This window comes from Mytilus galloprovincialis, chromosome 13 (genome assembly GCF_965363235.1).
Source record: "Mytilus galloprovincialis chromosome 13, xbMytGall1.hap1.1, whole genome shotgun sequence".
Classification (NCBI taxonomy): Eukaryota; Metazoa; Mollusca; class Bivalvia; order Mytilida; family Mytilidae; genus Mytilus; species Mytilus galloprovincialis.
The window spans coordinates 16085775-16109553 of NC_134850.1; the positions used below are offsets into that span (position 1 = coordinate 16085775).

General features: G+C 31.5%; 1 protein-coding gene across 1 annotated transcript; it reads right to left on the reverse strand.

Annotated features, from left to right (window-relative positions):
- Positions 1-3384: 3384 nt before the first annotated feature.
- LOC143057413 (ferric-chelate reductase 1-like) lies at positions 3385-23482 on the reverse strand. The gene is made up of 4 exons (XM_076230718.1): positions 23119-23482; positions 10314-10572; positions 4885-4961; positions 3385-4295 (listed from the first exon to the last, which is right to left on the reverse strand). The coding sequence occupies exons 1-4, from the start codon at positions 23384-23386 to the stop codon at positions 4153-4155; spliced, it is 747 nt and encodes a 248-aa protein (XP_076086833.1). The 5' UTR covers positions 23387-23482; the 3' UTR covers positions 3385-4152.
- Positions 23483-23779: the final 297 nt, after the last annotated feature.

The window sequence follows — 23779 nt, forward strand, 5'->3', positions numbered from 1 at the left end:
TGTATTATTTTTAATTTTAGTTTCTTGTGTACAATTTGGAGTTTAGTATGGCGTTCATTATCATTGAACTAGTATATATATTTGTTTAGGGAATGACGCCTCCGTGTTCGGGAATTTCTCGCTGCATTGAAGACCTGTTGGTGACCTTCTGCTGTTGTCTGTTCTATGGTCGGGTTGTTGTCCCTTTGACACATTCCCCATTTCCATTCACAACTGTAGACATAGGTTTTCCACCCAAACGGGGGCTACCAAGTATAATGGTTGATATGTCAGAAGGAAGAAAACCTTGATGATCTATGCCATGTATATCGATGCCTTAAAATCACCAATATTTTTTTGACTCGCCGAGGTTTGCTGAATGCTATAATCGGTACGTGCCGTCGACTTCAAATTGATAAACTATATACTAGATATCGGATTGTAGAACTACAATATGTCATTTCACCAGCTTATCATATATGATATTTTTCATTATTGTTATGTTTGTGTTCTTATTATCTCTTGATAATCATGCACTACAGACAATTAAAATTGTAAAAATTAAAGAACCTGAGTGAGCGGGCTCACATTCCCAACGTCCCGATATTGTCACTGGAGAAATACAATAACTGTAAGAAAAAACGATTAAATCGCAATTTCCTGTCGATATGCACATCTACATTGCATGTTCTTATTCTCTAAAAAGGTTTTATAAAATTCTGTTGTGTGGTTTCAGAGAAATTGCAATAACAAACTGTTGCAGAAGTTTATTGAAGCAAATAAGTTCAAAAGGGCGAAACTCCTAGCAAAAAAATTGAATCCTTATTTCATGTCGATATGCATATCTACATAGCATGCATAGTATGTCCTTATTATCTAAAAAGGTTTCATGAAATATTGTTGTGTGGTTTCGGGGGAGTTGCGATGAGAAACTGTTGCAGTAGTATATTGAAGCAAATAAGTTCAAAGAGGCGTAACTCCTAGAAAAAAATGAATCGTGAATTCCTGTCGATATGCACATCTACATAGTATGTCCTTATTATCTAAAAAGGTTTCATGAAATTCTGTTGTGTGGTTTGAGAGGAGTTGCGATGACAAGAAACAGGACTGACGGACGGACGGACGGACGGGTCATAAACATTATACCCTCCGAAACTTCGTTGCGTGGGGTATAATTATTCTATTATAAATTAACCATATCATTAGAGACACTATTTTAATTTGAAAATTATTAGAAAGCTTTTAAAAAGGGACGAAAGATACCAGAGAGACAGTCAAACTCATAAATCGAAAATAAACTGAAACGTCATGGCTAAAAATGAAAAAGACAAATAGACAAACAATATTACATATGACACAACATAGAAAACGAAGGAATAAACAACACGAACCCCACCAAAATCTATGGGTGATATCAGGTACTCCGGAAGGGTAAGCAGATCCTGCTCAACTTGTGGCACCCGTCGTGTTGCTTATGAGATAACAAATCTGGTAAACAGTTTAATTCGGTAGGTCACATTTATGAAGGGGAAGGGGATTGTAGTTACGACGTATGGAACATATCCGATATCATTTGTGAAACGGTTATTTCATAACGGACAACCAACTCGTGATGGCATCCGTAAATTTACGAAGAGATGATTTCAACCTCACCTTTTGAAAATCTTGAATTAATAGCTTCCTTGTGAGCAACAACCCCATCAAGAAAATCATGATAGGAAATGCAAGCACGGGAATATCACATCAATTGGGATATATATACACCGTATGCAGGTGCTGCTGGAATGTTGCTACTAAGAAATGGACAGTTCACAATTAGAAAGCTTAAATCATCTCTTTTGTCGGAAAGTTTTATTTTCAATCGACCCTCATTGTCAATTTCTAGATGTAAGTCAAGATAGTCTGATCTCAAGTCCTGAGACTGTATTTAAGTGGCTGTCGTTGGTAACTGTGATACATTTGGTGATTCCGAGGTCATTTTATAGTCTTCTATATATTTAGGACTCAAGTTTATGGTGATTTCCAAATCTATGGCAGATTCCTAAATAAAGGCAACAGTAGTAAACCGCTGTTCGAAATGGCAAATACCGCTATAGCAAATATGACGTTACAAACGCCAAACAAATCAAGTCTATGACCGACTTTTGTTTTCTCTAAATCTATAGCTGATTTGGGAATAACGTAATTTCTGAATAAAAGGATAAAATATAACTTCACAATAAAATAACGCCATATAAGACGTCGCCGACTTCCACAAAGTTGTTGGCTCTCCAAACTGTTTTTAGAATACTCAGGAAAACACTTTCTGCTTTCCCGGTAGAACAATTTGCCGATGGTTTAAAGGAAGATGTGATCTTTTATTCATAGGAGGCACACTTATTACCGACCGAATCCAGTGATCAAGAAAGGCACAGCTGTTTTTAGTAGGGGATATTTTGGGAATGAAAGTAAAGTAAATATTTTAGCGTCTACGGCTGATAGTGACAAAGCATTCAAAGTGAGAAAATGAAATTACAGAATACCACAACGACTTAAATCGTCACTAGTTAAAATAGATTGTTTAACGCTGAAATACATATCATGTGAAAAGTCAAATTGATTAATATATTTTTATAAAAAAACTGCATTTTTGTTTGTTAAGGGATTTCCATTGTTTTAGTTGTTAATATCAATGGATTAAACAGGTACAGATTAGGAAATGCTGAGTCTTCTGGGGAGATCATTTAAATCCTTATTTCTGTAATATGGGATTTCACTTTTACACATTGTTATGATTAACATCACGATTTGGTTGACCATTATGGAATTTTTATTTCACAATGTTGATAGACATGCTCTCGTAGCCAAACATTTTAAGTCATTTATGACAAGTCAGTGATTGTATATGTACTTGTCTGCCTTGTTCTTCATTTGTACCAAATCTGGAAACAACAAAAATCACAAATAGATTTTGAAATTACAAAACTTGCTATAGATTAGAATTTTAAATAATCTGACATAGATTAGGATTTTTAAAAATCTGCCATAGATGTGGGATGGAACGATGTCATATTTACCATAGATTTGGAATCTGCCATAGATCTGGAACCCATTATAGATTTGAGTCCTACATATAGATATGAGAAGATGTAGTATGAGTTCCATCGAGAAAACTCTCCATCCAAGTTGTTTTGTGAGGTTCAAGTTGCCCAGTCCGTGTTTTTCTTTGTTGTGTATTGTAAATGTTTGTTTGTCTTAAAATCATTTTCTTTTTTTTTCTTTTACCATATCATTGTCAGTTTATTTTCGACATATGAGTTTTAATATCCCTTTTGTATACTGTGCCTCCCTTTTTTTAGACACATGATTGTCAAATGAAATAAAACGTTGGCATGGTCGGAACATTTTTAATATACTAAAAAAACATTTTTAAAGTTTAAAGTTTTATTTTATACGTATAAAACATTTTTTTCAACCTAATATTGTGTTTAATGAAACACAAATAAGTATAATACTTGTACTTTTAAAACTTAAACAATATAATACCCTTCCTATCAAAAGTCTGCATCATTTGTAAATAATATGCTTCATAAATATAAAAATTGCCTGCGTCATTATGATAAATTTCATCATTGAATCGTATGAATCCGTCTTATATCACGCTTTCACCGAAGGAACAGTGATGTAATTTTGACAACGTGATAACCAAACAAACCAGAATGTTATTTTGACACCGTGATCAGAGTTGAATAACAAAATGGTGAACATAAAAATCTATCGCACATGTTTTGAAAAAGCCTTTACGTAGCATACATGTATGTGGTATATTTTAGAAACTTCAATAACATAAAATTACTAGTCATTTCATAATGTTAAAAACAAAAACAATAGAAAAATTCCTCAAAAATCGCATTTTTTTTGTATTAAATTTACATTATTTGAATCGATTTTTATCCTAGCTTCATATTTTACAGTTATGATCATACATTGTTATTTTTACAGGTATCAAGACTATCATATTTAGAATGGTATTTTTTCAGATTAAATCCAAAAGCACTGATGCAGATGTATGCAATTTTAGACTTCATTACAATAAAAGAACTAATACTCTAATCCGTTTTAATCTATGTAGTATGTCTTTAAAACACTATCGTTATTTATTTGCCAAATTTTCTATACATCTTTAGTCTTCATTTATCCAGCTGTACGTGCTTGTTGTTGTTGTCCCTGTTGTTGTCCTTGTTGTTGCTGTTGTTGGGACAATAATCTGATTACTTCCTGTTGAATTCCCGTGTTGAATGGGTCGTTGTACAGCTGACACAAAATTCCTCGCTCTCCTATAAAAACAAATATTAAAAAGATAAATTATAGTCGTACTGAATTACAGGAAATTGTTTCAGCAACACAATTTTATTATTTACCCTTCCTGCCTTCGGAAAATCATTAGGAAGTCTTGAACCCGTCGTTTTTAACTCACTATATACATGTATCAGGATCTATACATTTTAATAATTGCACGTGTACGCTAAATATATGATGCTACCACATCTGAAGCTTGGAACTAAGAAACAACATACCTTTTTTATCAATTTGACATAATTGAAATGAATTAATGCAGCAGTCAACATCGATTATGAATTTTGTAACTCGATAAAGATACGATATGTTATCTTTTTAATATACAATAATAGTATGTGCAGGATTCACTTTCATATAATATTTCTATCCCATAATGTTTTTGGTACAAATGGCTATGTGTTAATAGAACGAAAAAAACAAAGAATATGGGATATACATCAATTTTTCTATTTTCGGGTTTTTTTAACTGTTTTTTTCCTTTTAAAATGAATTGGATTTACAAGTCAGTAACATGTGCTGCTTTGTTTTAATATATTAATTCATTTCATTCATATAGAACATAATTACCTTGGAATCCGACTCCTGTTACATTCGGTGATCTTACATCAACCCAATATTCATTGTATTGTTTAACAACTGTGGCGCTACAAACAAATAATTTTGAAGATTAAAATAATTTCATATACTTCTTTGTAGAAACTATCAATGTTTACATGTTAAATAATTTACAAAATAGTTTGGTCTATCCTTAGATGATTTGACCTTTACGTTCGATTTCTTAACCAAAAATCATCCGATTTCTTAACCAAAAATCATCACACGGTGGGTATGGTTGTCCTGCGAGAGAACGTACTGTGCTGGTGATTTGGTCCTGACGGGTGCTGGTGGGTCCTGATTCTGTGCTGGTGGGTTTGTTTACATTGTATCAAAACGGCAATAAAACGACTGTTTTGTTGCTTAATTTTTCTCTGATGTGTCATAAGTACCATGCAAAGTATATTACAACAATATTATATTGCAAAAGTCGTGCAAGTTCGTTAAACGGAATTGTCCTGACGCTGTGCTGGTGATAAGAAAAACGGTCCTGGTTCTGTGCTCCTATGTCCTGGTTCTGTGCTTTTATATTCTAGTTAAAAGTGGCATATATATATTAAAGATCATTGATGCTGTACTGTTATTGACTTATTAGCTGTTGTCTGCTTTCTTGAAATTGACATTGTTGTGAATGTGTTTACTGTTATTATGAGAGAAAAAATACCCTTCTTTTTTATTTTTTTTTTAAACTAACTGTAATCTTATTTATTGGCCTGTTAATGGAACCCTTCTTGCCCCCTTTTAAGATAAGAAAATATGTTTACGATTTTCGGGATTACGATCATTTTGCAAGATCACCAAAATACGTTGTGATTTATACAATACTTATATAAAGTAGATGATGTGGTATGTTTGTTGTCAATGGACAAATTTCCATAAGAAACCAAAGGAAGTATGTGTTAACAACCATACGCCATCGTACGACCTTCAACAATAACCCATAAAATAAAAATGTAAAAGGTTTTGCATAAAAATGGAGAGCAAAAATATAGAACAAAGGACTTTCTGAGCGTTTGAATCATGTCTTTAGCAGCTTAAAACACATTTGTTTGTGAACAATTGAGTGCTGACTATAAGAATGACAATAGTATTGCGGGTTTGTTTGTTTGGTGTGGTTTGGGGGGGGGGAGGGATGGGATAAGTTAGAGCGAGGTTACAGTGAAAGCTTGGAATAGTTTCCCGTAAGATTTAAAAGTTGTATTGTAAAAGAAAAATGTATCTTATAGCTATTAAGAATCACTTGCTGTAAGATTTTTCCAACAATTTTTTTTTTGTCTAAACGGTTATCAGGTATTTTTTTTTCGAAAGTTCGATAGAACACTAAAAAAAAATCACTATTTTATGAAAGGGCAGGCTGAATATGTCAGAGAATTAAGACGAGATAACCTAGAGAACACTAATAAAATATAGATTTCTTAGCTTTTTTATTTCAAAATAAATATTTTTGATAAAGAATTACGGGGGAGAAAGTGAACAATGTGTCCTTCTTTTCTATATATAAATATTTTTCATGAATAAAAATAAAATGTGCCTTGATTATAATTGAAAATGATCAAATGGAAAAAATACCCAACTAAAATACACTTTTATTTTAATATTGGTAATATCACTAAGCTTTTAAGTTTTGTGTGGCAAACACACCATCTCTGTAGTAATGACTCCTTACTAAGATATTTCACTTCATTCATTTTTTTTCTGCATTTTTTTATATTGTGAATTCATAAAATTATTATATTAAAATGTAGCCTTAATTTATATTTAAAAAAAACTGAATCTAAAGCCAGATATATCAAACATTTTTGTTTCCATCTATCCGTTTTCAGGACTTTAACAATCAACAATAACACGCCTGGAAAGTAAAATGCGTACTCGGCTGTCTGTAATCGACCATTTTTAGACACCCCAGGCTCCTAAAAAAACAAGCCGGGGTGGGGGTTCAAAGATGCAAATTAAGTACTTATATCAATATTTTATCTTTTCGTGTACGGTTTATGACCACTCCTGTGGCCTGTCAATTCCGAAATGTGCAAACTGCAATAGTATCAAAACAGCACAGGCAATGAATAATAGAGATATAATTTTGTACATATATCAAGGGGAAACTTCTTGCAAAGCATTATTATTTATAGTTCATTATTGTATTTAGCAGAAAAAGAGAATTTAGTGAAAATAAAATCACTATTTTTGTAGAAAATTCACAGACCTTTGTACAGAGATTTTTGTTATGTTTAGCATGGGATCAACACAATGGTTCATTACCGAGTAAAAAAAATCAAAATGTCTATCTACACATTTCAGAAAATTCAGATCAGATAACGAAACTGGTTCCAGCAACATTTATAAGCAATTTAAGATTGTGACCCTCACAGTTTCCATTCACCACAAATATTCTCGTTACAACGAATCATTTTAAATACAAAAATACGTGTTGCATGCAGCCTTTTGTTTATCTATTAATATATGTATACGGATAAAGTTATGAAAGGCAGCAGGGTCATCAGGGTGAGGAGTCCATGTCATCTGAAATAAATGCTAAGCATAGATCTAGAAAGCGACATATAATCATGACATTAAAAAAAGTCTCTTCTTTTCGACTTTTTTCGAACAAATTGACACATAAGATGAATTATATAGTATTGTGGAATTTTTAACTTATTTTAGATACTATATATTGTTATCTGATATTGGACGAAAGATGTTGCCCTTTTATGTTATTATGTAATACAAGTTCAGATCATTTGAAAACACATATTAAACAGCCAAATGGATGCACAAGAGCTAAAATAGGAGTCATAGATCCTGTTGGCAACAATTATCTGGCTAATTTTATTGATTTTGTAACATTTGTTTCAAATATGACCAACTTCTTATCCAAAATCACCAGCACCGTATCAGGACCCACCAGCACAATGACAGGACCCACCAGCACAGTATCAGGACATGAATAAATTGAGAAAATGCTAAATTTTAATAAATTGCAATGTTTTTTCACAAAATTGTTTTGTCGTGTGGATTGCGGTATAGAAAGCGGACTCTATGAGCATTTTTGTTTTATTTTTTCAGTTCGAGATTTTCTGAAAATGAGCAATTTTGTGTTACGCTTACTGAAACAGTTTAGAGGGTCATTTTTTTAATGGTTTATATATGAACCCATAAGAAACGAAATTGAAAAATCTCAACTGTTTTCTTCCATTTTTTATGAGTGAAAACGTCAAAAATCATCATTTTCGTCTTTGTTTACATTTTTTCATTGATCACCAGCACCCGTCAGGACCGAATCACCAGCACAGTACGTTCTCTCGCAGGACAACCATACCCACCGTGCATCATGACTGTTCTCATTCAATGGGGTTTACAAAAATATGTCTTGAATAGTTACATAACAGCTTGACCATTATTCAATTGATCTGATCTGAATTAACTGCAAGCTGAATGTCTGAAACGCACTAACTTTTTTTTATCACAGTTAAAATGTTTGGAAATTTGACGAAAGTCTTAAACTACTAACATATTAACTGTTCAGTTTTTATTAAACATATTAATATCAAAATTAGTCATTTGGTTTAAGATATATGTATTGGTGACTCTGTTTGAATGGAATTTTAACATTAAATTTTCGAATACGTGTATTAAATTAAAAAATTGAAAAAGGAAATGGGGAATGTATCAACGCGACAACAACCCGACCATAAAACAGCCGATATAAAACAGTCTATAAAACCAGATTAACATATTAGAAAAGGAACTTTCAAATAAAAAACAAATTTATTTGTGATTATAATTATAATAAATTTATACATAAACATGCCAAAATTGTTGTTTTTATATTGAACATGAATGTCATTTGTATTTATACACACAGTTAAATGGTTTATAAATTTCTACATTGCCTCAAGTTTCTTGATTTAAAAGATCACGTTTTGAATAAACACTTTTATTAGTTCAAAAAGCCATTTATCAGATAGAACAAGCAATGCAATAATGACGTCGAACTTTCGAAAATTTTAAATTATAGAGTCCAAGATGTCAATCCAATGATTCTCAAGTTGCTACAAATAATTAGATATTGACAATATAAGGTCAATACTAAAACATATTTTTATACACTTATATCAATTAAGCCTTCTTCAAATAAATACAGTTGAACAACAAAATAAAATAATTTTGCGATTAAGCAATGCAAACGTAAAAATGAAATTAGTGATGAATCATCGATACTGCAGATATAGTAGATAAGTTTTGATTAGTTCGAGAAAAAAATAATTATATGAAAAAAGGACGAAACTTTTCTTAATACTTGCTTAAAAAGCATTAAGAAAGAGTTTAATTGCATGACATACGTTTAATTTGTTTTAGCTGAATCGTGTTATGACTACAGATCACTATTTTAAATGACTACACTAATTATCTAATACATCTTCGAGGACATTTCCGAGAAAACAAAGTATGATATATCTGACCAAAGTGTATATAGTTGTTATAAATGATTATATCTTTTAATTAAGAGTTATCTTCCTTTTACTAGGAACATTCCAATAAAGCATTGGTTTTCAAACTGTTTTGACTTGAGCGCCATTGATCAATCTAATTTAGGTGAAACGAGTTGGCGAAAAAAATCAAACACCTGGTTTCTTAAAAAAAATTACTAGTCCGAAAACTATGGTAAGTTTTGTGGCAATATTCAAAATAAAAGATTATTAATTATTTTTAGATTCTAATTTTGTGATTAAACGTTTTAACATCCATGTACGTTAAAATATCTAAATATTGATTGTGATAGCACATAGTTGTATAACACCATAACAAAATTTGGACTCAACTTCTGTAACTTAGAATCATTTTGTTGACATATTCACAATATCAGCTCATGTGTTATGACTAATATTAAAATCTGAATTACTTGGGCTACATTTCTTTCTGACCAACATTTTGTAAACGTTGTGTGGCGTTTGTTATTGTTTTCGAAAAGCTACGAAAGTAGAAACAAATACAACGTTTAATAAAGTCTTTACTGACCCTGTTTGAACTTTCAATTATGCATGCACATGTTGTTAGTGAACAATGTTTTTACAAACGTAGACAAAATATATCGTTTAATCAAGTTCAAGTTAGAAACAAATGTAGTGTTTGTACTAACAAACGACGAACGACAAGCTGTAGACGCATCTTTAGCGATTGCATAGTTTGTCAAGGTTTATGTAAACTTTGCAAACGTATGTTAGAAACAAATGATCAAAACATGGGCGCGCTTAGTCGTTTGCATCGTTTGTGTTAGAAAGAAATGCATGCACCCTAGAGAAGCGCTTTCGACGCTTGCAATTTTAAAGTGTTATTTTCATTTTTTTACTCAAAGCTAGCACTCGTAATGTTTATTCTTTCTTTTGTCTATAATGCATACTTACACAAATTGAACATTTCCTAAGTTGCAGCTTGCTGGTGGATACCAGTCAAATGAAACCACATTTTTATCTCTGTTGTTTGTGTGTGTAATTCCACCAACACCTCCTACTGCAGCTCGGCATCTCCTTGCTTGTGAATTGTCATCTAAAGGTCTAAATGTTCCATAAGCAGGCCTGTTGATGGCTTCCAATGGAAAACCATTTCTTGTTGCTTGTACGAAAAATCCACGGAAATAATCGTTAGGTGCTGCTCGAAGGGTTACTGAAAACACAAAAAAAAATAAAAGTTAGAATTAAATTTATATATGTAGGCCTTAATGAAAAACGTTATTTTTTTCTTCATATGTCGCTTTTATTCTCCATTTTTGTAACTAAAACCATATTTTTTCCATATTTTGTAAAAAAAATAAATTAAAAAAATGCATTATTGTTTATTTTTTCGTCCGCTCTGTATAAATCATTCTGTTAACCCTAACAAGATAATTATATAGTTTTAATTTCATCTTGCATATTGTTTCTAAGGTCTGAAACTTGTACCTCTCAAATGAGAGAAAGAATTATCAAATATTTTAATCCGACTAACCGTGTGCAGGGAGTTGTCAAGGCGTGATATAGACAATACAAATGATAGAAAAAGACACAACGTGCACTTGACTTTACTAATTGAAGATATTTTATAGCATCTACTCGAAACTTCCGTTTTATCTAACGTTTATGTCAGGAGTCGGCACGTATGTGTTCACATGAATTAGTATTGTTGTGGTCATGATGTTAACAAACCCTTGACTATTGTCTACCCTCGGAACAGATTATTTTATCTGTGTTTGGCAATAACTTTCGAAATGCTCTTCAACATTGTACTTTGGTTTCCTTTACAATTTTTGTTTATTTTATCGACACTATGATGGCGATTTCAAGCTCTAATTGCTTAATTGTTATATTTTTTCTATCTATTTTCAGTTTCAACAGGTAACATGCATGTTCAGCAATCCAATATCGAAGTGCAGGTTTTTAAGAATTCAAAAACCAATTTTTAAATTTACATTTTATATTTTATATACATATAAGTCTTGCAACATGGCATACTAGCGACTCTTTATTTCAATTGCAGACAGCCAGAACATCTGTCCCCATATCTTGGAGTCCACCAAAAGATCAGAAAACTGTTTTGTTATACATTCAAAGGGATATTGCAGTCACGAATAAGATATTATGTAACGTTTTAGACAGACATATATTAGCATAAAGTACGATGTATTCAATAACATCAAATAGATTGAAACTGCTCTTGTTTGTTGTTTTTTTTGTTTGTTTTTTTTGGCATCTCCAAAAGCAAGGATATCTTCCCCTTTCTAATGCATAAATTACAAACTAGTGACAACGAATTAAAAATTATAACATTGGTTAAAGGTGTCATACCACCAATTAAAAGTCCCTATCTGTTCAACCAAATTTTGCAATTTTCACAGCTTTCTAAATATTTTACCTTAAGTTTAACTTCATAGAAACTAGGTATATCCTGAATTGTACAGGTGTCACCTTTCTGCATGCCAATTTTCAACATACATTCAAAATCATATAAGAAAGCAGAGAGCTTCCGAAAGGAGGTACCACTAAAAATAACCCCTGGTTTTCTGAAAATCTTAAATTAGTATACTATGGAGCGCATTAATCCTCAATTTTTAATGCAAACTCATAGACAGGTAAATTTTGGCTCAAAATGGTCTTAATATATTTCTCTTTCAACAAAACTTTCATTTCTGCAAATTTGTTAGTTAGTTTAGGTGAACAATGACATCAAATGCACTTTTTTTTGTCCGAGTAGGCCTACTTTCACATACGTTCTAAATTTGAGGGAGTAATTGGTGGTATGACACCTAAAGAGACAAAAAAGTTGATTAGAAATCTTTTATTTTGCTTTATTCTTAATCCTTAGTCAATTTGTAGTTTAAAACAGCATTTCTGAGCATTATGCGACTTATAATAAAAATTTCACAGCTCAATTTAAACTGACTGTAATGTATGACTTTGATAGAAAATACTTGAAAATTTCATTTTGGGCTACAGGAACATAAACTTTCAATATCAAGATCATTGTTTGCTGATTTTTTCTTGTTTGTTCTACTTCTTTAAAGACTTCCAACAATTTTTGCAATGAATTTAGTAAAAAATCCAAGGTATTGAAGTGTCAAGGAATATTGACCCCCCTTTTTTTCATCTGGTGTCAGTAAAGTACTACAAATTGATCAAAAGTGCAGTCATGGTCATTTAACTGTGTTTATTTACATCAGTTAATAAAATTTAAGATATAAAAATTTCATTTGGAATAATAAATGGTGCTTTTGTGAGTTTCTGCAGTGCTTACATTAGGCTATGCTATCTGCCAAGTACATAGTATGACGCAATGCTATAAGGGGTAAAAATCAAACAATTTCATTAAATCTGCATGACAAAATTTGTTTGGGGGTAGTAAACAACTTATGTTTCAATGTTTAACACCACAGAATAACTTTCTGTGCATTTATAACATTATTTAGGACATTTTTTATATAAAAGCATATTGTCAGGATGGGAAAAGCTAAAAATAGGACAAACTCAAGATTAAGGCTCTAAATTTGCAATATGTGACATTTTACCCCCAAAAAGATTGAAATGTGGCTACTATTATCTCAAATGATCAGTTAAGACAAAAAAAAACATTTGTTTTCTGATTTTGATGTTTCACCGCATTTTGCTTAAAGGTGTCATACCACCAATTAAAAGTCCCTATCTGTTCAACCAAATTTTGCAATTTTCACAGCTTTCTAAATATTTTACCTTAAGTTTAACTTCATAGAAACTAGGTATATCCTGAATTGTACAGGTGTCACCTTTCTGCATGCCAATTTTCAACATACATTCAAAATCATATAAGAAAGCAGAGAGCTTCCGAAAGGAGGTACCACTAAAAATAACCCCTGGTTTTCTGAAAATCTTAAATTAGTATACTATGGAGCGCATTAATCCTCAATTTTTAATGCAAACTCATAGACAGGTAAATTTTGGCTCAAAATGGTCTTAATATATTTCTCTTTCAACAAAACTTTCATTTCTGCAAATTTGTTAGTTAGTTTAGGTGAACAATGACATCAAATGCACTTTTTTTTGTCCGAGTAGGCCTACTTTCACATACGTTCTAAATTTGAGGGAGTAATTGGTGGTATGACACCTAAATACCAAAGCTAAACATATCATATTTATTTCTCCCTGACATTTTACAATGTACGATATAGGTAATTAACATATGTTTTCTTTATATCTTATATCGAATACAGAACTGTCACAATATATGAACATAAACCATGAATATAAAGATGTTTGTTCACTTTATAGATACACACCTACATGCTCATAATTGTCAAATTAATTGCCAAAGAAAATAATTAAAAGTGATGTATACTCTTTCAATACACTAACAAATGTCCTCAGATAAATGTTTCATAACATATATATGGTAATATATGCTGCATGGATTATTACATTTTATGAAAGGGAACTGCAATAAATTGTCGTAACAGTATATATGCAATAAATGTACGATTGGCCATTACTGTATAACGAGTTAACCGAGGGTTATATGCCAATAAAACATGAATATATCTAGAACGTGTATATTTAGGCCTAATGACAAGAAATAATGTCTTCTGAATTGACGGTTCACGCGATATAAGATATAAAAAAAAATTCTTGAAAAGAAGATATGCCGAAAGGAAAATTTCGATCTTTCAAAATGACAGAACTTACTAATGTATTGGATACAATTTATCATATAAAATAAATGTTGCGGTTAGGTAATGTTCGTCATTTTAAAATATGACCAAGTAAACAACTGAAGAGTTATTAATATACAAATAGGTTATGTTTGAATGAAACAGATTGATGTTAGTAGTACTGGCTTAACAGAAAATTACAATATTCTGATCTGGAATGAAAACTAAATTTAATAAAAGGTAGCCATTACAACCATTTTTTGTTTGTTAAAGAATTGTTCTATGAAAACCGAACTCCTATATAGCTAGTTGATACACACATAACATGTACACAGTTTTACAATTATGTTTAACATATTTACGTCGGCAATAGATATACCAACATGACAAAAGGAATATTCAAACTGACAATTCGAAATATAACTGGCTTGACATAAAACGGAAAAGGGACAAATGACAACCAACTGTTCAGATGAGAAACCACAACATTAACTTAAAACCGAAGATAGTTAAAACAAACCCATTCAAAGTTTTTGGATATAAGAAGGGTATATATCAAAAGATGATATTAAAACTCATATCAAAGTCAACGAGAAACCGACAACATAGTGACGAAAAACGACGAAATGACAAACAAAATTACTTAAGCTTAAGACTTACCAATGCTAATTCTTTTAAATCATGCGCTCCTCAAATGATTAGAATAACTAAGGATGATGTTAATTAGTAAACATCTTGATTGAAAGAAATCGTGTGAACAAAAAAGAACAACAACATGAATATGTTATACTTTTTGAAAATGTGTGAAAAGATTACAAACTATTGTCAGAGATTACAAAAGACTGTCAACGATTATTTCCTTACCCTTTAATTTTGAAATATCTCAAAAACCAAATTAAATCACTATACCTCTGATTCTAGATCCTCGTGCACCACTATATTGGGCACCACTGGTTTCCAAAGAATACCCACTAGTTTCCATTGACAGTGGATAATAAATTCCAATGTGCGTTGCATTTATTCTAGTTTGATGAATAGGTGTTGGATCTCCACAAGAATTTTCAGGTGCACCATTTGGATATCCACTGACAAGTGTCAATGCATCATACAAAAAACTGAATGCAATTAAATTTGGCAAAGTGAATTTGGATTTCATATTTCAAGTGATATTCCGCAGTTGTTATTTGTTATGGACGCTTGGTCTTTCAGGTAAGTCAAAGGTAACCGTTTCTGTTTTGAAGGCTTGTCATCGGATTGTCTTATTTCAGCATGATTGATGTATTGGTTATTATTATTGCAATCACGTGATTTTACATTCCATTTTCCATGCATGGATACACATATAATATATATATATATAACATTAAATTTTGTCATAATCTGATTTATATTCAAAAATCGTCATATCAGTGGGCAAAACTATTTCCATTTCACTCTGGTATAGAATAGATTTGCTTATCTTTATTGCATAAATATTTGTGGGAAATTATTTTAAGTGCTTACATATAAGGGCTAGTTGTCATTCATCATCATGTGGCTTAACACGGAAGTGAGGATTGACCATCGGTAAACAACCGTTACCTCTAATTCGTCATGTGCTTAAAGTTAACCGTCTATAGATTAGATTATCATTAAACGCTTCCAATTTTGTTGCAACACAAACTCTTTTCGACAATTAATGTCTTTTGACCTCGTGATTCAAATGTAATCCATATAAATTTTTGAAATCAGTTCTTTGAAAACATCCAGCATTTAGTTGCTTTTTTCATAGAACTTATTTTATGTGGTACAGACGAAATTAGTGTTGAAAAAAAAATCCTTTTCAAAATATGCATATGTATATACGACATTCAAAACGATTCTTTGATTAATATTGCTGTATCATAAATTGTGCTTTTATCCAACTGGTTGATAAAGATATGAAAACTGTTACTTAAACATAATGTATTTATTGTAGATAAAAAAAATTCAAATTGTACCGTATGATATAAAATTGCTGTCACATTGAAATTTGGATATTGTAATTAGTTTGAGAGGATAACGTTGGGTTTTTATAACTTTTATTCAATCACATTGTTTATTTACACACTAAAATATGTTTACTTTAAGCCAAGATCGTTATGAAAAAAATAAGGGCAAAAGTAGTATACCGTTGTTCAAAAGTACTGTATCGATTCAGAAAAAACAAATCCGGGTGACAAACTAAAACCGAGGGGAAAACTTCAACTATCAGAGAAAAACAATGGCACAACGTTAACAGAAACACGGAAGTGCAACAAAAACCAAACGTCAACATACATAGACGCGGATTATTTAATAACAACTGCTATATTCCTGTCTTAAGGAAAAATGGTGAGTTGAACCTTGTTTTAAAACTAGCCAAACACTCCCGCTTTTGTGTCTATGTTAAAAATACCGCAATATTGACAACATTACGTTCCAACCACTAAACAATTCAAAAAAAAAAAAAAGAAACGATGAAGTCGTGAGATAAACCTCAAAAGTTTAATCAAACCTTTACTAGGAATCAGAGCTATGCATAACGATAATAAATTATCATTACTATTATTATTTTTATAACGTTTATTATAATTATTCAAATATCTTTGTAGTAAAACACATACAGAAGTTCTTAGTATAAAATTTTGTCAAGATTCCAACGATAATCACGGTTATTTCCCTTTCCATGTAACTACATGTGGTCAATTACAATGGTCTTATAAGATTACAAGGAAGTGATTATTTATATAGGTAACAACGGTTATCTATTGTTTCTGCGTTTTCACTACAAAAAACAAAAAAATGCGTTGAAAAAATTACAACACTATTATGTCTGAATAAAACCGCAAAACATATTTGGTGCCCCAGTTTTGGTTTTGAAAAAAATACTAACACATACAACAGTTAACATTGTTTTTGAAGAGGTTCGTAACTCTTTTTTTATGCCGTAAACTTTGTCTGACGTTTCTTCTGTACCTTAAAAAGTTCTATTCATTATTTTGGGCAATGATTTGGATATTGACTTTTCCCCTAAATTCAATATTTTTTTTTAAGTGCTATCTCGTGTTGTCGGGAGATTTATATTTTAGTATTCATAAGAAACTTAATTTTTAACACATATTATCAAAAGATGTCACCAAAAACTCATCAATTTCATGTTTAAAAAACCACATAAACCTGATGAATTACATGATGATTGGTATGAACAAACCACAATTATACGTTTCAACTCTTTTAAAAGTAAACATATTTACCACAAAAATAAATGTAATGTATGAAGAGGCAACGCGATCACTAGATTATGCTTATTAATTAAGTCAGTATTGGTTTTTCCAATTTAAAAAAATACACAATCGATTAAAACGATATTAATCTAGAAAAGCGCATTCTGGTACCTATTAACCTCATTTCAAAAATAAAGGCTAAAGATGATAAATGATACACAGATCCATCATTTTAAATAATAGTATTTAATATTTATCACTTGATATAATTCACCTCAATCTATAAACATTAAATTTAAACGAAAAAAACAAACTGAACTGTTAATAATTTTCAAAAAGATGTCATTTACAACAGCCGTCATCTGTCACATTCCAATAAATCGTCAGAATAAATTTTTTTGCACATAACTGTTCTATCACAGATATGGAGCTTTGCAACTAAATATTCTGAAAATTATCATCTTGAACTGTCTTATACCATATGGAGTTCATGAGCCGACGATCTTTCCACTAAATAAAGGAAAGGGTAGAATACCGGTGTTCAATCGTCATAAAAATTTTGGCACATAACTGTTCTATCACAGATATGGAGCTTTACAACTAGTTGCTCTAAAATTTTCATTTTGAACTGTCTTACACCATACACAGTTCATCATGAGCCGCCGATCTTTGCACCAAATAAAGGCAAGAGTAGTATACAACTGTTCAATCGTCATTAATCGGTTAAGTGAAAACAAAATATGGGTCAAACCAAAATCGAGAGAAACACATTAACTATAACAGGAAACCAATGGAACAACAGAAACAAGGAACTGCTACAAAAACAAACGCCAAAATACATAGAAACGGATTATTATTTTTATCCCAACTGGCAAATTTCTGACATGGTATAGGACATTTTATGAAAACAATTGTGTGTTGAACTTGGTTTAACGGCTATCCAAAATTTCCACTTATATTGCAATGTTAAAAAAAAACTGCGTTAAAGATTTACCAGAAAGAAATCGAGACTTACGGGCACAATCACAATTTGTTTGACCAATTCGAAGCGTCATGTTTTCACAGTTTCCAAAATCCATATACTAGAATTATGTTTATTTGTAATTGTGTCAATTGTTTCCTTTACATTAGTTGACTGTATGTGGATTCACATGACGGGTAGTGAATTCACAAAAAAAAGGGATGCATACCATGTCGACACACCTGTTCTCGTTTAATTTGGTTTCCCTCAATTTGTTTTTGAAACTTTACGTCGACAGAAAGCTTCTCCTCCTATGCATGCATTCACCGCCTTTGGAATTCACGCTAAGTCAGAAATTAATATAAATAATTGACCAGACGACTATTCTGGTATCTAAACGATTCAAATCTTGAAAACCTGTTGCAAGTAAATCGTAAATGTTATGCAGCGTCAATTTAAATAAGTCATTTTTCTTGATGGCTCTGTTGGAGTAGTATCTGTGTAGACAAAACACCTTATAAATGGATTTTGTATCTTGAATTGTAGGATTTAAATGGAGCGTTAGACTTCCACTACAAAAATACTGACTACTTGGCTGACATCCGCGTCGACGTTCAATCTGCTGACCAAGATAACCTCAGTGGTAGTAATATTAAGACAACTTTCATACAAGTGGGAGATTAAGGTATAAACAAAGGTTCTATCCCCGTTTTTTTCTCTATGGAAAATGTCTTTACAAATTCATGAATATGACAATTGTTTTTCGTTTGTTCCATTTGTTGAAACGTTTGATTGTGTCCCATTAAATGGACTTCCCCCTACAAGAACGTAACTTGGAGCTCGGGCGGTATTTGATTTTGTCACATTAAATGGACTTTCCCCTACAGGAACGTAACTTGGAGCTCGGTCGGTATTTGCTTTATACTTTAAATATACTATTTGAAAAATTGGGAACCTTTTATTTATCAACCAGGAACTGTTTAACAACAACAAAAATATTTTTAAAAAAATGTAAGGAACGCCTTTTGCGGTTAACCTCTAAAGTCAACATTTTTTCAACTGAGTATTAACAATGTCATTGTCGTTAAGCATGCCACTTTAAACAATTATGTTTGTTTCTGTATGACAAAATATTATTTAGGAAATTCAATCTAGTAAGGTTAACTCTAGTAGGTCACAACGAGAAGATTATAAATAAACGCTGAAAATACAAAAGGAATATCTATAAATCAAAATTTAACTGACAAGGCCATAGCGCAAAACGAAAAAACAACGCAAGAAAACAAAGACAACTAAAGACTGACCAACAATAACACAATCAAAAAATTTCAGATGCCCCGAAAGGGTTAGACGATCCTTCTTGGTAAAACAATTGGAATGTAAACAAAGCAGACTTTAACTATAGTAACTGAGACTTTTTTATACATCAAATCAAAATATTTTACAGTGCCACATGTTGCTGTTGAGAGACAACTTTAAACATGTGTTTGCAAACGTTACATACGTTTTGTTTGTTATGTGTTATTTTGAACTGTAGACCATCTGGTACTAGGACCTGCATTTTTTAAAGGAGTCTTTTACTTTTTCTATTGTTGAATACTGCCACAATTCTTGGGTTTATGTTAAAGTATTTTTAAAAGTGTGTTAGGCGTTTCACTGTCTTAGCTTTTACTCTATAAACTGCATTTTCGTTTTCAAACTGTATCGAACTCAATACATAGTTTGCATCGGAAACGCAGGATGTTGTTCAGACATTTAGAAATCCTAAATTCCGTAGAGAGTGCTTAATGAACCAATTTTATCGTAGGTTTGTTAAAATGTAATTTGATGGTGAATGTCCTTCCTATATTATATTTTTTTAAATAAATGTTTTTTCCCACTATCTATATATAGTATTTATAATTTTGAGCAAAGCAACATGTTATATAAGATTTCGTTTTATTTGTTTAAAACTGTTGCTTGGTGGGGTTTGGTTATCATGAGGACGTCTATCAGTTTGCACGTTCATATTTATGGAAATTTAGATCAAATTGCTAATGTGGTAAATTTTAGGATTATAAAAAAGGTACATGTTTATATACATGCATCCGTTTAAATTTACAACATCTCATGAATAGGTCATGTCATCAAAACTGTAGGACTTAATCAATATATGAAATTGAAAATGCTATACAAATGTGAATACAGCAAAGGTTCTTTTAGTAGCCTTTGAGATTGATTAAATGTCTCAATTTTGTATTTGTCCATGAAATTTAACAATAGTGCATGTAACTATAAGATGAGATACACAAAAGATTAGGATGATACATGCACGTCTTTATTCGTATTACAGAATATTAATGATGGTTTAAAAGGAGCAAGAAAACCCAAAGAAATAGTTTAAGAGAAAATTAAGAAAAACATAAATTAAAGAGAATAATAAAATGCCTATACAAAGTCAAGATTTAACTCATCCATCATAAGATCAATATTTTATATTTACGCCAGACGCATATTTCGTCTAAAAAAATCTCATCAGTGACGCTCTAATAAAAAATGTTTAAAAGGCCAAATAAAGTACATGTACAAAGTTGAAGAGCAATGAGGGCCAAAAATTCCTTATAAAGTTTTGCCAAATATAGCTAAGGTAATCTATTCCTGAGCTAGAAAAGCCTTAGTTTTTTAAAAATTAAAAGTTTTGTTAACAGTTAATTTATAATTATGAACATATCAATGATGACTCAATTCAACACAGAAGTGCTGAATACTGGGCTGGTGATATCCTCAGGGAAATAAATCTCTCACCAGCAATGGCATCGACCCAGTGGTGGCAAATAAACTCATCAAATATACCAGGATCAAAATTTAATATTTACGCCAGACGCGCGTTTCGTCAAATATGACAGTTGTTATCCATTCTTTTACCGAAGATTGGTGGTTCTTTTCGAGCTCCACTGATAATAATTGAATATAATTACTATACAATAAAAGAAAAGATAAAATGACTTCAGGAAGTGCGATTCCCGGAAATTGATAAATAACAAAGGCTTCCGGGTTTGCCTCTTTTCATTAGAACATAGAACCATTTATAAAACCATCAACATTTCCATTGTAGAGGGGCCACGACGATTCTGTTTGATGTACGTTAAGTTCGGTCTATTTACATAATTAACTTAGATGAAAGAGAAAAAGAATTTATGATAGATTATTAGCAGACAAAAAAGCATGATTTATAATTATAATTATTTTTACTAAACTTATTCTTCCTGTCAGACGGCTAATTTACTACATAGAACCTAATTTATAAGGTGGTACATACATTTTTAATACTAAAGGAAGATGACTCTGTAAAATCACGTTCTATGTGAAGGAAATATTGGGTTTCTCAATGATCAAAATTAGTGTTCGTCAAAATGTTATATTTCCAATGAAATTTTTTCAGATAAAGTGTGTGTTCAACTTTTCTGAAATATATATTTTTGTCAAAGGGTCAATGTTAATATTTTGTCAAAATGTCATGGTGTTTGCATTGGTACTCTTGCATATTTAATATTTTGTTTAATGTTGCATGACATGGTATTCAGAAGCCAAAATACAAGTGTATGTATACATTTTTTTACATAGATTTACTTATAGCAAACAATTGACTTTTTTGAAATATCTTATGTCTAAGACTTCTCTATTTAACGAATTCACAGAGTTTGACCAAATCATTCAAAAATTAACTTTAAGATTTGATATTTTAAGTCACAATTCAGTGGTATAAATTGAGAGACATAAGCCCGAAAGCTACTTCTGTGGAATTTCTCCAGGTTTCTATGTACAGACATGATCATATCTTGTGCATGTATATGAGGTAGCAGTACCGTGACTGGTGAAACTTGAGATCGGTACTAACCCGAATAATACTCTGTTATTTAGCACAATATTCTCTATTTTGTTAACCCCGTCTAGATCCTTATTCGGGTGACATTTGAGATCGGTACATTTGTTTGTACTAACCCGAATAATACTCTGTTATTTTACACATTATTTTTTATTTTGTAAACCCCACCATGAACCTCCTTCAGGGGGAAAATGTCACCAATAAATAACAAATGTTAGGAACAATAAAATACGACTTTATGTTGACAATTATATCATTTTACTTGTAGATTCGCCGGACTCTCATTACTTAAGACGGAGAATAAAGACTTTTAGTACAATGTATACCTAATATTACACAACTGCAAAAAAGAGTGGTAGTGGAAACCATGGGAGATACTCAGACGCATAAGTCGGAGAAAACAGACATGACAGAAAATGCTACTAATATAATTTCTTTTCACATTTGAAAATCAATTAAGAATACAATACAGCACTTCAGAATATTTTCAATGTATGATAAGAACACTATTCGTATCGCGATATCTGAAATTAAACTAGATATAAACCCATGGAATCGTATTATTGCTGCATCTAAAGCTCAAGAAACGACATTTAACAGTGACAATTTAAATAAAAAGTCTGCAGGGTCTTGTTTACCATTTGTATTACTTGTAATCGTCTTCCTGGCGTGTGTTTCGTATACAAAAGACACATTAAAGATACTCGTTTCAAAAAAGTTTAAAAAAGCCAAATATAGTACGAAGTTGAAGAACATTTGGATTATAAATTCCGAGATGTTTTACTAAATTCAGCTACGGAAATCTGTTCCTTGGGTAGAAACTCATTATTGATTTGATAAAAATTTTTGTTAACATTTAGTTTATAATTAAGACCAGCGAATGCTAACTTTTAAAACAATGATCTAAGATAAAAGAAAACTTTCACTTTTGTAAATAATGTTTCTTATACAATTATTAAACCATATAATGAAATCACGCGAAATCACGAGGTAACTAAGAATACATTACCTCTGATATAGTCCTGTTTTGGCTTCATTTTTGGTAGAGTTAAATTTTTGTATTCCAGTTTACTAACTGTTAATGTGTAATTCATTTCAGAATTGTTCATTGGAAGATACTGTCCCATGTGTGTTTCATTTAAAACTTTCGTATGGAAAGTTGCGGACGACAGACAAGTGTTAATTGGTGCTCCATTCCAAAAACAATATACAGTTGTTAAACAGACGATCACAAGAATTTCAGTAACTTTTGCCAATTTTTTCAGCATCGTGGACATTTTTCAAGGAAGATTGTTAGAAATGGACGAACACTTGGAACCTGTTATACGGTGTCACGTGATATTATGCCAAATTGACATGAGCGACACATCAATTAGTAAGAAATGTCATTCTCTTGTCAATGAGACATGTTGATTAAATGTCAATTACAAGCAATTGCACTATATATAACAAAGTAAGTTTGAGGAAATACAATGGACGGATTCTTGTCATTGAATTGAAATAATATGTTTTTTCCTAGGGACACCTATAATATATATATACATATATATATCTAAATCATTTAATGCTATTTACAAGCATGCTGTACATAATCAAAGTACTTCCGGTACTTCGTGGCGTGAGAACGGTGCTGGAAAGTCGGTCCTCGTTCCCACTGCCAATGCATGAGG

Excerpts from the sequence above, each read along its gene's own strand:
- LOC143057413 (XM_076230718.1), bottom strand. The coding sequence starts at position 23,386 with ATGTCCACGATGCTGAAAAAATTGGCAAAAGTTACTGAAATTCTTGTG. Across the intron at positions 4,962-10,313 it reads TTAGGAAATGTTCAATTTGT|CGCCACAGTTGTTAAACAAT; the intron begins GTAAGTATGCAT and ends ATTTGTTTGTAG. Across the intron at positions 4,296-4,884 it reads AACAGGAGTCGGATTCCAAG|GAGAGCGAGGAATTTTGTGT; the intron begins GTAATTATGTTC and ends TTGTTTTTATAG.